Below are 15278 nucleotides of genomic sequence, written 5' to 3' on the forward strand. Positions count from 1 at the left end.
ATATCTTAAGAAAGAAAAATGAAGTGTGGGTCTCACACTTCCTGACTTTAAAGCATATTACAAAGCTACAGTGGTCAAAACAGCATGATACTGACATAAAGATAGATATACTGACCAATGGAATCAAACTGAGTGTTCAGAAATAAACCCTCTTATCTATAGACAATTGACTTTTGATAACACAATCAATTCAATTCAACTGGTACAGAGCAGACTCTTCAACAAATGATGCTTGGATAACTGGATGTCCACACGGAGAGAATGACAGAGGACCCCATCTCACACGTTACACAAAAATTAATTAAAAATTGGTCAAAGACCTAAATGTTAGAGCTAAGACTATTAGAAGAAAATGTAGGGAAATATCTTAAAAATCTTGGCTAGAAGGTAGTTTCTTAGAGCTTACACCCAAAGTGCAATCAATGAAAGAAGAAATATACATGTGGGATCTCCTCAAAATTGAACAGTTTTGTGCATCAAAGGACTTGTCAGGAAAGTAAAAAGGCAGTCTACACCATGGGAGACAATATTTGGAAACCACATGTATTAGTTAGGGTTCTCTAGGGAAACAGAATCAGTGATAGGTATCTATGAATATAAGATTTATGAAAGTGACTTACGCAACTGTGGGTATGCACAAGTCCAAATTCTGTAGGGCAGTCAGCAAACTGTCAACTCCAATGAAGATGTCCAGTGAACTCCTCAGGAAATGAGCTGGGATCCTCGATGAATGTGTTCAATGAACTCCTCAGGAAACGAACTGGCAACTTTGAAGAACTCCTCAGGAAATGCTTCACTGGTCAGTAGAAGAAGTGAAGGTCCTCTATCTGTCTCATGTAAAAGTCTTCAACTGATTAATTGGATTAAATCCAGCCAATTGCGATCTCTCACTGTGGAAGACACGCCCTTTGGTGAGTCATCAGTCACAGGTGCAGCCAATTGACTGATGATTTAATAAACCAGCCTGTTGGTTTATTAACCAGCCACAAACATCCTCACAGCAATTATTAGGCCAGTGCTTGCTTGACCAGACAGTGGGTACTAACACCTGACCAAGATGACACATGAACCTAACCATCACACCACATATCAGATAGGGGCTTAATATCCAGAATATACAAAAAGAGCCTATAATTCAACAATGGAAGACAAAGGACCAAATTAAAAAATGGGTAAAAGGCAAAGACATTCACTTTTCCAAAGAGGAAATACAAATTGCTCAAAAACATATGAAAAGATGTTCAACTTCACTACCTATTAGGGAAACAGAATTCAAAACCACATTGGGATATTATCTCACACCTATGAGAATGGCAAATATATATATATATATATATATATATATATATATATATATATATATATATAAAACACAACAAACAAACACAAAAAACGGAAAACTAAAAGACTATAGTGCTGGAGAGGAAGTCAAGAAAGAGGTACACTTTATTCACTGTTAGTGGGAATGTAGAATGGTGCAGCCACTCTGGAAGGCAGTGTGGTGGCTCCTCAGGAAACTAAGCATAGAATTGCTGTATGATCCAGTAATCCCCATTACTAGGTATATATTCAGAGGAACTGAAGGTAGGGACATGAATAGACATTTGTGTGTGATGTTTATAGCAGAATTATACAGGATTGCCAAGAGATGGAAACAACCCAAATGTCCATCAATGGATGAGGGGATAAACAATCTGTGGTAGATACAAATGAAGGAATATTACACAGCTGTAAGATGGAATAAAGTCATGATGCTTGTAACAATGTGGGTGAATCTTGAGGACATTATGTTGAGTAAAATTAGCCAGAAACAAAAGGACAAATATGGTATGTTCTCACTAATATGAACTAACATTTATGAGCAAACTTTGAGAGTTAAATCTGAGAACACAGGTTATCAGGAGATAGAAGGAGGGTAGAGACTAAGTATTTGGTGCCAAAAGAGTATAGAATTTTCAACAAGATTGATTGTATAGATTCAGAAATTGATAGCATAATACTGTGTGATGGTAGCACAATACTGTAAGTATAATGAATAAAGCTGAGTGTGAGTATAGATGAAAGAGGAAGGCTAGGGGCATGTAAAACATCAGAAGGAAAGACAGAGGCTAAAAACAGGAACTGTAGAACTTAACAAAACCTAGAGTGGACAATCATGGTGACTAAATGTACAAATATAAGAAAGTTTTTCCATGAGGTAGAACAAATGAATGTTGTTATTGCAAGGTGTTGAAGATGAGATGGTATATGGAAAAAATACAATTTATGCAAACTAGAGTCTATAGTTAACCATCACAGTGTAAAATTCTTGCTTTAATTGTAACAAGGGCAATATACCAAAACTAAATGTCAATAAGAGGGGACTATAAGGGAGGGGTATGGGATTCTTGCTGTGGTGGTGATGGTCTCTTCTTTTGATTTTTAAATTATTCTTTACTTTTTAATTTTTTTCCTCTTCTTTCTTTGTGGAAGAAATGGAAATGTTCTCATATAGATTTTGTTTGTAAATGCATAATTATGTGATTATACATGGAGGCATTGGTAGTTCACTTAGGATGGATTGTGTGGTGCATGAATAAAACTTTAAAAATAAACAGAAAGGTACAAGTGTTGGAGAACATGTGGAGAGAGAGATGTAAATATTCACTGTTGGTAGGGAAGTAGAATGGTGCAGCCACCTTGGAGGGTAGGGTGGTGGTTCCACAGGGTTACCATATGATCTTATGACCCCATTATGTGGTATATACTTGGAAGAACTGAAAACAGAGACACTAACAGATATTTGCACACTGACAGTAAGGCAACATTATTCACACTTTACAAAGGATGGATGTGGCCTAAGGGTACATAGATGGATGAACAGAGGGGTGAACTGTGGTGTATGCATACAATGGAATGTTGAGAAGCTGCAAGGAGGACTGAAGTTGTGAGGCATGCAACTAGGTCAATGAATCACGAGGATATTGTGTTGAGTAAAATAAGCCAAAAACAAAGGGACAAATATTGCAAGTCCTCACTAATATAGACTAACTATAATGAGCATATGCTGAGAATTGAATTTGAAAGCATAGGTTATCTGGGAATGAAAAAGGGTCAGAGACTGGGCAATCAATTGTGGTTTTCTGTCCAGCAGAAACCACGGTGATGCAATGAATTACTCGAGACAAAAGTCAAGAGAGGCAAGAGTGAGAACGACTCAAGGGAGAGTGTCCTCCTAAGCAGTTCTCATTTTAGTTTTTATTGAGACTTTTGGGGTAGGGAGATGTGCTGGCACTCAAGGCTGTTTAGGGAGGCAGGAGGGGAGGCAGGATGTTTTGACCTTTATGACACAAAGATCAACACTCAAGTAGACAACAGATAAGCCTGGCTTTGGGAGTGGAATGTACTACGTGCAAGAACATAGCATAGCAAAGTGAGACATTCTAGTTTACAATATTTTATCTACAGAATTCCCACATATCCCCCTTTTTTATTTAAAAATTTTATGCTGCAATTAGAAGGGCTTGTAGCAGATGCTGTGGCGACAAAAGCGATGAGTCTTTCTTTAGTTCTTCCTATTTGGGACACAGTGTTGATTATTGACAGTTCTGTTTTTAAGGAACTTTGATGGCAGAATTCAGATTATTTTTTGACTACAATTGCTGACAAAGCATGGCAGAGTTATTTTGCTTCTTAAAAGTTTTTTTCTGTTGTTGAAGATGAAGCTCTGACTGTAGCTAACTGCAAGTACTTTTAGAAAAGTGTTATTGTAAAACAATGTAACTTACCAGGAAATTTGGCTGCTTCTGTGATAATAACACTTTAAAAATAATTAAAATTATAACTAGCAGTATTACATTGCTGTTTGATGTTATGCACATCAGTAATTAAAGAAGGTTAGAAGTTGTTAATTTTTATAACATTATCTAAAATTTTGCAATTCATAACATATTACATGAATTTAATTATTTTTAGCACTTCATTTTTTTTCAAGGTGAATGAACAAATTCTTTGTAACTGTTTGGAATAAAATGATATCTTTTAGGGCTTAACCTTGAGAAAGCAAAATGTTAAAAGTTGTTAGGTTTGAAATAGTATTTTTGTTGTTGTTATTTAACTAAAGTTAAGGAAAAGACTTAGCTCTTTTAAAAGTGAGATGTCAATATTTTAAACTACCAAGGACACGATAAAGTTAACATGAAATGCAACAAGTTATTTTGACAAAGCAGATTGTTTGCCTTTTACATTGATTATTCAAGAAAACATTTTTATAACCTTTTACTAAGAAATAATACTTTTTGTTGTTGTTTTTTATCTTCATTTTATTGAGATATATTCACATACCACGCAGTCATACATAACAAATCGTACATTCGATTGTTCACAGTACCATTACATAGTTGTACATTCATCACCTAAATCAGTCCCTGACACCTTCATTAGCACACACACAAAAATAATAAGAATAATAATTAAAGTGAAAAAGAGCAACTGAAGTAAAAAAGAACACTGGGTACCTTTGTCTGTTTGTTTGTTTGTTTCCTTCCCCTATTTTTCTGCTCATCCATCCATAAACTAGACAAAGTGGAGTGTGGTCCTTATGGCTTTCCCAATCCCATTGTCACCCCTCATAAGCTACATTTTTATACAATTGTCTTCGAGATTCATGGGTTCTGGGTTGTAGTTTGATAGTTTCAGGTATCCACCACCAGCTACCCCAATTCTTTAGAACCTAAAAAGGGTTGTCTATATTGTGCGTAAGAGTGCCCACCAGAGTGACCTCTCGGCTCCTTTTGGAATCTCTCTGCCACTGAAGCTTATTTCATTTCCTTTCACATCCCCCTTTTGGTCAAGAAGATGTTCTCTGTCCCATGATGCCAGGTCTACATTCCTCCCCGGGAGTCATATTCCACGTTGCCAGGGAGATTCACTCCCCTGGGTGTCTGATCCCACGTAGGGGGGAGGGCAGTGATTAATAATTAATAATTAATAATTTAAGGAAACTTTTAATAAAAGCATATTTAAAAAGTTTTATATTAAAAGTTACCAAAATGATTTTGGAAATTGTTTTTAAGCAAACATTTTACAACATACAATTAGTATGATGAGAAGTAGTATAAGAGAAGCAGGAAGAGAGTGGCTGGATTGATAGTAAAACAGCAGGAGTATAGTTTGTGAATTATTAGGCACATACATACAACATTGAATATTAATTACTGCTTTAGGTGGTGGTTAGAATATTTAATGCTATTTTGTTTTACAAAACCACTTTTTTTTTCTTTAAGGTGTGAGGTTTTGTTGTTAAGCAGTTATTACTAGTTTTTACCATTTTTTAACTTTGACCACAGAAATAATTGTTTTCACAAACTTTTTACAGCTTTTTTCTATTTTTTAACTTTGACTACAGAAATAAATTTCCCACTTCACAAACTTTCTGCAACTTTCTGTATCCATGTTTCCACAAACTTTTTATAGCTTTCTGTATTTATTTTTTAACTTTAACTACACAAATAAATTTCTCACTACACAAACCTTCTGCAACTTCCTGCATTCATTCAGACTTCATCCTGCATTCTTAATTTAGTCATTTAGAACAAAGCTGCTTTCTCTTTTCCTCTAATTAGAAAAACGTTCTTTGTACCTTTTATACAACATGCTATTGCCATTAAAATTAAACTTACCAGAACAATGCCAAACATTTGAAACACTTTAGTTAATGCGTTCTGAAACAGCAATAAACAATCTTTTGGCAGGGATTAGTGGAATGTATAGGTGTTACATTGTTCCACTACAGGACGCCGAGAATTGTTAGGAATAGGAATTTGTTTTTTGTGTTGCCTGTCCCACAAAAGCAGATGAGGTGGAGGCGGCCAATTTTCCTCCTCTCTAATTACATCCTTTTTTTTCAGATTCTTCATGGAGAGCCCTGTGCTGAATGGATGATTGAAGGGGACATAGGGCAGTACAAACTAGCCCCCAGGTTATTAAGGTTGAGACTGATATTTTGCTTCCTAATTCATGTTTCTTCTTAAGGACATAGTTGAACAGTTCCCAAAATTCCAAATCTAAAGTGCGTCAGTTGGGAAACCAAGTACAATAAGCTTGAATAGTTTGAAGTAGATTAAGTAATTGAGTTTCCTTTATAGGCCTTTAAAAGCTGATGTAAGTTTTTAACATACAGAGATTGTTCCTTTGTAAGTCCTGAGCCCATGATCAAAGAAAAATTCTTGCTGAAACTAAGCACGTTGGCAGCTATTCCAAGCAGGCACTGCTGTTCCTTACTTTAGGGATGAAAAAGTGTAGTCCGGATGAAATTCTCTCCTCCTAAATGTGCTGATTGCTTCATTTGGAAATCCTGATGCCACACCTCACCCAGGGCACCAATTGTGGTTTTCTGTCCAGCAGTAACCATGGTGACACAATGAATTACTTGAGACAAAAGTCAAGAGAGCCAAGAGTGAGAACAACTCAAGGGATAGTGTTCCCCTAAGCTGTTCTCATTTCAGTTTTTATTGAGATTTTTGGGGTAGGAGGATGTGCTGGCACTCAAGACTGTTTAGGGAGGCAGGAGGGGAGGCAGGATGTTTTGACCTTTATGACACAAAGATCAACATGCAAGTAGACAATAGATAAGTCTGGCTTTGGGAATGGAATGTACTACATGCAAGAACATAGCATAGCAAAGCGAGACATTCTAGTTTACAATATTTTCTCTACAGAATTCCCACAATCAATGATTAAGGAGTACCAAATGTTCAGTAAGGTTTATTGTAAAGGTTCCTATATTGTAAGCTCTTAGAGCAGTACATCTATTCCTGAATTTTAACTGTTATTTCTAAATTCTAAGATGCTGAGCTCTTTGTGTATAACCTGGTAGTTCCCTGGAAATTTGGGAATTTGTGTGACAGCTTAGACTCAGAGTTCTGAAGCTCTGAGTCCAATATTACTTTACTCAGTGACTCATAAAGAAGCTGAAAAAGAGGTCAGATTACAATTAGAGATATGAATGAAATGGGCTTGGTTAGGACTAAGGTAAAATAGAATATAGGGTAAAGGATGATATTCACTGTATTTTAAAACTCCAACTTCTGTGCAAGACCAAAGGAAGAGAGGTTTATTTGGTACAAAATTTGTATTTTCTGTAGCCCACTATCTAAATTACCCTGTCTGGTCAGGTTATTTAAACAATGTAATTACATGGAACCTAGAATAGGGAATGAGATATTGTTGTTCTGTACAGGATCTTGTATTACCCTAATACATCCCTGGATATTTTGGGCAGAAAATAAAAAGTATTTGTCCCTTGAGGGACTGGTGAAAATGTGAAACTTTAAACTTCCCCACCTGGGAATTCCTGCTAATCCCTTAAGCAATAGGGGCTCCCAATTTAATAAAGCCAAACCCTCCACATAGAGGCTTGCCTTATGAAGCTTATCTCTCCAGTGGTGAAGTTAAGGATACTTACAACTATACCTAAGTTTCCCACCAGGGAACCTCTTTTGTTGCTCAGATGTGGCCACTCTCTCTCAGTCACCTATGCAGATTAACTCATGACTCCCTGGGATGGAACCTGTCCCTGGCATCTTGGGATTGGAAATACTGTCTGGACCAAAAGGGGGAAAAGAAATGAAACAAAATAGAGCTTAAGTGGCTAAAGATTTCAAATAGAGTCAAGAGGTCATTCTGAAGGTTATTCTTATGCTTTATATAGACATTTCTTTAAGTTTCTAGTATGCTAGAATAGCTAAAAGGAAACACCAGAAACTATTTAATTGTAATCCAGTAGCCTTGTTTCTTGATGATGATTGTATAACTATATAGCTTTTATTGTATAACTGTGTGATTGTGAAAACCTTGAGAATGACAATCCCTGGATCCAGTGTATGGGCAGATGAGTAATAAAATAAAGACATGCATATATATATATATAACAGGGCATAAGGGGTATGGGATTTTTAGGTGTTATTTTAAATTTTCCTGATTTTTGGAGTAATGAAAATGTTCTAAAATTGATTAAGGTGATGAAAGCACAACTATATGATGATACTGATTGTATACTTTGGATGGATTATATGATGTGTGAATATATCTCAATAAAATTGCATTAAAATTACTTAGTATTAGAAGAGCCTTGAAAAGTTGAATTCCCACAGGACAAGAATCAACTGATGCCAATGCTGAGATGATGAACCTACTGCAATAACTTTAAAATGCCACAAAACAGCTATTAGAAAAATACTCAAATGATGAATTGTGGACATTATTGAAACAAGTGTTATAATTGTAATTTTCAGCAAAGACAAATATAAAGAAAAATAAAATAGGAATTTGAGAACTGCACTTAAAAAAAAACTCTCTGGATGAATTCAATAGCAGGATGATGACAGGAAAGGGTGTGAACTTGATGACAGATTAATAAAAATGGTCTAATCTAAGCAGCAGGGAAGAAAAAGTGGTAAAAGCATGGACTGGTCTTTAGGAACTCAGGGAATAACAGAAGATTTAATATTTGCATAATTTTAGTCCTGGAAGGTGAAGGAGGATGAGTGTGGCACTGAAAAAGTATTTGAAGAAATAATGACTGATAAGTTCCTAAGATGCTAAATAAAATAGAAATCCATGAATGCATACTGATATTAATTAATTAATTACAAAAAGCTCTTCCTTATTGTAGAAGGTGAAACACTGAATATAGAAGAATGATGGGTTTCAAAAATTAACAGGCATTCTAAAATTAGTGGGAGAAATTTCAATGAGGAACAAATAATTTACATAGTCTCAAAGTAGATCTTCACCAATTACTTTCCGATTACAAAGGGAAGAACACTAACTTTACAATGGAGAAATATGATTAAAGTTAACATCACCATAATTGAAATAAACTGACATCATCTGTTTCCTGATATGATGCAACCAGAATGAAATGACAGAATTCCTGTGGTATTCCTCTCAAAAATTTATTATCTGAATACAAACATGAAAAAAATCACATAAATCCTTACGAAGAACATTTTACAAAATAACTGACCTGTGCTACTCAAAAATGCCAAGATCAAGAAAGACAAAAAAGTTTGTGGAACTGTTTCATAATGAAGGAAACAAATGAGACATGACAACTAAGTGGGATACACAATCCAGGATTGCACCCTGGACTGGAGAAAATAATAACCATAAAAGACCTTATTGGGACAATTGAGGATTTGAATTTGGACTGTGGATTAGATAATAATGTTGTATCATTGTTAAATTCTCTGAACTGGAAAAGTGTATTGGGGTTTTATACTTAGGAAGTACATGTTGAAGTATTTAGAGGAAAAAGAGATGCCTCTCCCATTTATTATCAAATGAACCAGAATACAATAATGTGTGTGTACAGAAGTAGAGAAAGAGGTTATGAGAATGAGAATAATAAAACAAAAGTATAAAGGGAAAAATAAAGTACAAAGTATAAAGAACTGTTGCATCTGGTTAAAGGATATATGCAACATCTTTGAACTATGCTTGTAATTATTCTGTATGTTTGAAATTATATTTTCAAAGTTGACAAATAAAGAAAACTGACATTCAAAAACAAAATAAAAAAACAGAAAAATGAACAGGGCTGGATCTTAATCCAATATGACTAGACTCCTTATCAACAGATGAAATTAGGATACTTTGGGATTTGTAACTGGGAAATTGTAACCAAGGAAGAGACAGATAACAAGGAGGCAGAGATTGAATCATGGATTGCCAGAAAGCCAGCACCAGAACACTACAGACTTCAGAGAAACCATGACGTTGGACCCCTGACCTCTCAAACTGTGAGACAATAAATTCCTGTTGTTTAAGCCTACTAGCTGTTCTGTTTTTTATGGCAGCCCTGGTAGACTGAGACACTCTCCAGACTCACTCAGTTTCTCCTGGGCATGGGTCATGTCCTTGCTTTTCTCTTCCCTGTTGCTCCCCTCCAGAGCAGCCCAGTTTGTTCCCTGTTAAGAGCTCTATCAAATGAGAGTTTAAGAAAGGCCAAGTTTAAAGACAAAGAGGAGGCCTATGTGGATGTTTTAAAATTTTATTTTATTGAGATTGTTCACATACCATACAATCATCCAAAGATCCAAAGTCCACAGTCAATTGCCCACAGTACTCTCATACAGCTGTGCATACATCACCACAATTAATTTTTTTATTCCAATTTTTAGAACATTTTCAATACTCCAGAGAAGAAATAAAGACAAAAAAGAAAACTCAAATCCTCCCATACCCCTAACCAACCTCCTTCAATTATTAACTCATAGTATTGGTATAATACATTTGTTACTGTTTGTGAAAGGCTGTTAAAATACTACTAACTGTAGTACATAGTTTGCAATAGGTATATTTTCCCTATATACCATTCTATTATTAACTTCCAGTTATAGTGTCATACATTTGTTCTAGTTCATGAAAGAGATTTCTAGTATTTGTTCAGTTTATCATGGACATTGTCCAACACAAGATTCACTGTTTTATACGTTCTCATATTTTAACCCCAACTTTCTTTCTGATGACATACATATATGACTCCAAGCTTCCCCTTTCCACCACATTCACACACCATTCAGCCCTGTTAGTCATTCTCACAATAATGTGCTACCATCACCTCTGTGCATTTCCAAACATTCAAGTTCAACCCAGTTAAACATTCTGCTCATAATAAACAACTGCTCCCCATTCCTTAGCCTTGTTCTATATCCTGGTAACTTATATTTCATGTCTATGAGTCTACATATTATAATAGTTCATATCAGTGAGACCATACAATATTTGTCCTTAGGTGTCTGACTTATTTCACTCAATATAGTGCCCTCAAGGTTTCTTCATCCACCTGTTTTTAAGACAGTTTTGTTCACCCACCATACATTCTGTCCTAAGTAAACAATTGATGGTTCCCTGTACAATCACATATTTATGCATTCACCACTGTCACCACTATCTATATAAGGACACCCCCCTTTCTTCCACAAAGAAGGAGGAAGAGTCAAAGAAGGTAGAGAAACAAAAGAAAAAGAAGAAAGAAAAAAATGACAGATAAAAACTACAAAAGGATAGATAGAGTTAACCTAAAATACAATAAAGGATCAGACAACATGACCAATGCCAAGAGTCCCTCACCCCTCCCTAATGTCCCCCTCTAATAGGCATTTAGCTGTAGTATATTTCCTTTGTTAATTTAAAAGAAGAATAATACAATGTCTCTGTTAACTATAGTCTCTAGTTTGCATTGATTGCATTTTTTCCCAATACCACCCCATTTTTAATACCTTTGCAGTGTTGACATTCATTTGTTCTCCCTCATGTAAAAACATATTTGTACATTTTATCACAATTGTTGAGCACTCTCGGTTTCACTGAATTATACACTCCCAGTCTTTATCTTTCCCCTTTCTTTCTGGTGTCCCACATGCCCCTAACCTTCCTCTTTTAACCATACTCACTGTCATCTTTGTTCAGTGTACTTACATTGTTGTGCTACCATCACCCAAAATTTTGTTTTAAACCTCTCACTCCTGCCTCTTATCTGTCTGTAGTGCTCCCTTTAGTATTTCCTGTAGAGCAGGTATCTTGTTCAAAAACTCTGTCATTGTCTGTCAGAGAATACTTTAAGCTCTCCCTCACATTTGAAGGACAGTTTTACTGGATATAGGATTCTTGGTTGGCAATTTTTCTCTTTCAGTATCTTAAATATATCACACCACTTCCTTCTTGCCCCCATGGTATCTACTGAGAAATCCACACATGGTCTTATCAAGCTTCCTTTGTATGTGATGGGTTGCTTTTCCCTTGCTGTTTCAGGATTCTCTGTTTTTGATGCTTGATAATTTTGATTAAGTGTCTTGGCATAAGTCTACTCAGATCTATTTGTTTTGAGGTACACTGTGCTTCTTGGATCTGTAATTTTATGTCTTTCATAAGAGATGGGAAATTTTCATTGATTATTTCCTCTATTGCTTCTGCCCCTTTCCCTTCTCTTCTCCTTCTGGGACACCCATGATGTGTACATTCATGTGCTTCATGTTGTCATTCAATTCCTTGAGATGTTGCTCATATTTTTCCATTCATTTCCCTATCTGTTCTTTTGTGTGTAGAATTTCAGTTCCTGAGTGTTTTCTTCTGCCTCCTGAGATATGCTGTTGTATGTCTCCATTGTGTTTTTCATCTCTTGTGGCAGAATTCCATAAATTCTGCCAGTTGTTTTTTCCAACTTTTGATTTTGAACTTATGTTCATCTAGTGTTTTCCTTATATCCTTTATCTCTTTTGCCATATCTTCCCTGAACTCATTAAGTTGGTTTTTAAATTCATTTAGCATATTTCTTTGAAAATCTTTAATTGATTGTTTCATTAAAGTGAAACAATATCTCAACACCATCTTGACTGAGGTTTAAGTTTCTTCCTTTGACTGGGCCATATCTTCATTTTTCCTAGTGTATTTTGTAGTTTTCTGTTGTCTAGGCATCTAGTTGCCTTGGTTACCTGAATCTGATTTTCCCAGACCAGAATGGGTTCCAATCTCAGAATGGGGTTGTATTCAGTTTCAAGTTTCTCTGAGGATGTATCTTAGAAGATTGACAGATTTTCCTGTAAGGTCTTTAGCTGCAGTGCTTTTCCTAACCTGCCCAGCAGGTGGCACCTGTCAGCCTGCTGCTCCTGACTGGTGTAAGAAGGTGTGGCCCCTTTACACCTCAGCTTAGGTTGTTTCTAGTTTGTTTTCCCAAAGGCCCTGGGGTTTGTTTCTGAAGAGAAGGCTGGCACTAGAGTTGGGCCCCACCTCCTTCCTCTTAGGGAAGATACACCCCCTGGGGAGTTATCTTCTGCATTTGAATGGCTTCTTTGTCTCTCTGACTCTGTTATCTCCACCCCTGTCTGGGTCAGAGTGCTGCCAACTGAAAATGGGCGAGGGTCTCTCCACTGAGCCACTCAGATTGAGAGAGAGAAAAAGGGAAAGAAAGTCCCCTTTCAGAGCCAGTTCACAGCCCAACAGTTTCATCCATCTGTCAGAGAGAGCATCTGGTCTTCTGGATGGCCTTTGCTGGGGCACAGGAATTTTCTGGCTCTTTAAGGTCAGTCATCACTAAAAGCCTCTGTCTGCTTGTTAGGGGTTTGTCTATGTAGCTTGTATTCAGCAGCCCACATTTGTTAATTAAAACCCCACTTGGAGCTGGATTGAGCTATAATCACTTGCTACAGGACTGCTGCTTTCTCCTACAGTGAGGTTTTGCAGCTCAGCTGTTGGGGGAGGGGGCCCTCAGCACAGTTCTGCAGTTTTTACTTACAGATGTTATACTGTGATCTCAGCCATTCCACCCAACCCAGATTGGTGTATGATGTGTTGACAATCAGAGTTGTCCCCCAGCAGTTATTCCAGATTATTTACTAGTTGCTCCTGGTTGTTTATTAGTTGCTCCAGGAGACTAACTAAATTCCACTCATCTCTATGCTGCCATATTGCCTCTCCCTATGGGAGATTTTAAAAAATAAGTTTTGATGCAAAATTCTTTCTTACAATACAATACAGTGAAAAAGGCCCAAGACAGTGGTTCCCAAACATTGCTGGACATTAAAATCACTTAATCTGCTTTTAAGAACTCCAATGCCTAGGTCTCATCACAGAGCAATTAAACCAGTGTCTTGGGTGGGGCTGGGGTTCAGTATTTTTTTTATAGATCCCCAGGTGGTTCCACCATATGGTCAAGTTCAGGAGCTGCTGAACAAGGGCTAGAGTGTGGACCATCAGCTTCAGGTCTCAGCTCCTTCCCCACCTGTGGTGATTCCCCCATGGCAGGCCCAATCCTTCCAAAACTCAATGTCCTCATCTGTAAAATGATACAGTGGTTGTATCCCTGAAATGGAATTTAATTCTCACAGGGCCTGAGAATTAGAGATACACATGAAACTTGATTTAGTCCCACCCAGAACTACAGGAAAGCAATAACAGCTTACCTCTTGAAAGATAGAAACAGTGCTAAATTCACTAAAATTTTCTTAATCTCCCCTACTCTCCATATTCTCAGCAATTTGAATTGCAAATCACACACAGTACAGAAAATTCATAACTAAGTCACTTTTTCCATTAAATAGGATCCAATAGAAACACAAGTCACAGTACATTAAAATATGGAATGCAAAACACTTTTTCCTTTTTTTAGCTTTTTGGTATGAAACCAGTTACCTACCATTGTGAGCAAGCAGAACTCCTTCAGACTTTTATGCATCCATCAAAAGCCATACTGAATTTATATAGAGAAGAGGGTAGCACGCATTGGTCATTTGGAAGGAGAATTTGCCAGAAACACATGGAGTATTTACAGAGGGTTGGTGGCAATGATTTATGAGTTGTTCTTGCATCAGGTATCTGCCTCAACCGTGTGTTTGCCTTTGTTGTTGCCCCTGGTATGCACTTGCCCTTAGCCTGTGAGAGCAAAGGAGAGAACTCCCATCTCCAGAGCCTCCCCTCTAGGCTTGGTCAATTGCCAGGCTCATTACATCTTATCATATTTGATTCTCACAACAGCCTGACAGCCTGAGATGTGACAATTGGACTAATTGTTAATGTATTAGAATGAGCCATACTTGGGAAACATCAGATTTGCCATCATACACTCAGTTTGGCTGACATTTGATTAGGCTGGCAATGGGGGAGAATATGCTGTCCTCTCTTACAGCCCTGCTAAACTGTTCTCAGATGACCTTTGGAAGCTAGGCTTTGACATGGAATTTTAATAATGGCTATGCTTGCTGTTGGTAATCTCCTGGAGAGCCTGTAAAACCTGACAGGAAAGCTCATTGAGAGAATGCTAAAGTGTCACCTGGCACATTTTCCCACTGCAACTTGGGCCCACCATTTTCTCTCTTAAGTTGCTGTTTGGGGAATTTTGGCTACTGTGGTGAGAGGTGCTATCTCACCTGATTCAAGTTCACTGTGCACAGGATGGTGGGCTCCAGTGGGATGTCAGCTATAGCATGAACAACCTCAGCACCTCTTCCTCCACTGTGTCCCCCCATCTCCACACACAGATCAGGCCTACATGACCCCTGCCCCTCTTGCCCACTGAAATCATTGGGCTAATGTTGCAGCAGAAGTGTGGCTCCCAGTGTCAGTGGGGACTCACTCACTGGCCTCAAGCTGGTTACCTGCCATCCATCTACTCCCTTGCCCATCCTTCTACAGAGCCTGAATTTACAAACTTTTGTCACTTCTCTTAAACCTCTCAACCAACTCTGCCTCCTTCACATACAAAATTCATCTCACTTCTTATCTCACAGAGAGAAGAGAAA

The 15278-nt window shown here is 37.3% G+C and overlaps 1 protein-coding gene across 1 annotated transcript in view; it reads right to left on the minus strand.

Moving 5' to 3' along the window:
• Positions 1 to 15005, minus strand: part of MSMB (microseminoprotein beta) — a 35459-nt gene extending 20454 nt beyond the window's left edge. The window contains exon 1 of the mRNA XM_037803914.1: positions 14907 to 15005. Coding sequence (XP_037659842.1) covers positions 14907 to 15005 — 99 coding nt within the window. The remainder of the gene's footprint in view (positions 1 to 14906) is intronic.
• Positions 15006 to 15278: the final 273 nt, after the last annotated feature.

This window comes from Choloepus didactylus, chromosome 15, assembly GCF_015220235.1.
Source record: "Choloepus didactylus isolate mChoDid1 chromosome 15, mChoDid1.pri, whole genome shotgun sequence".
NCBI lineage: Eukaryota > Metazoa > Chordata > Mammalia > Pilosa > Megalonychidae > Choloepus > Choloepus didactylus.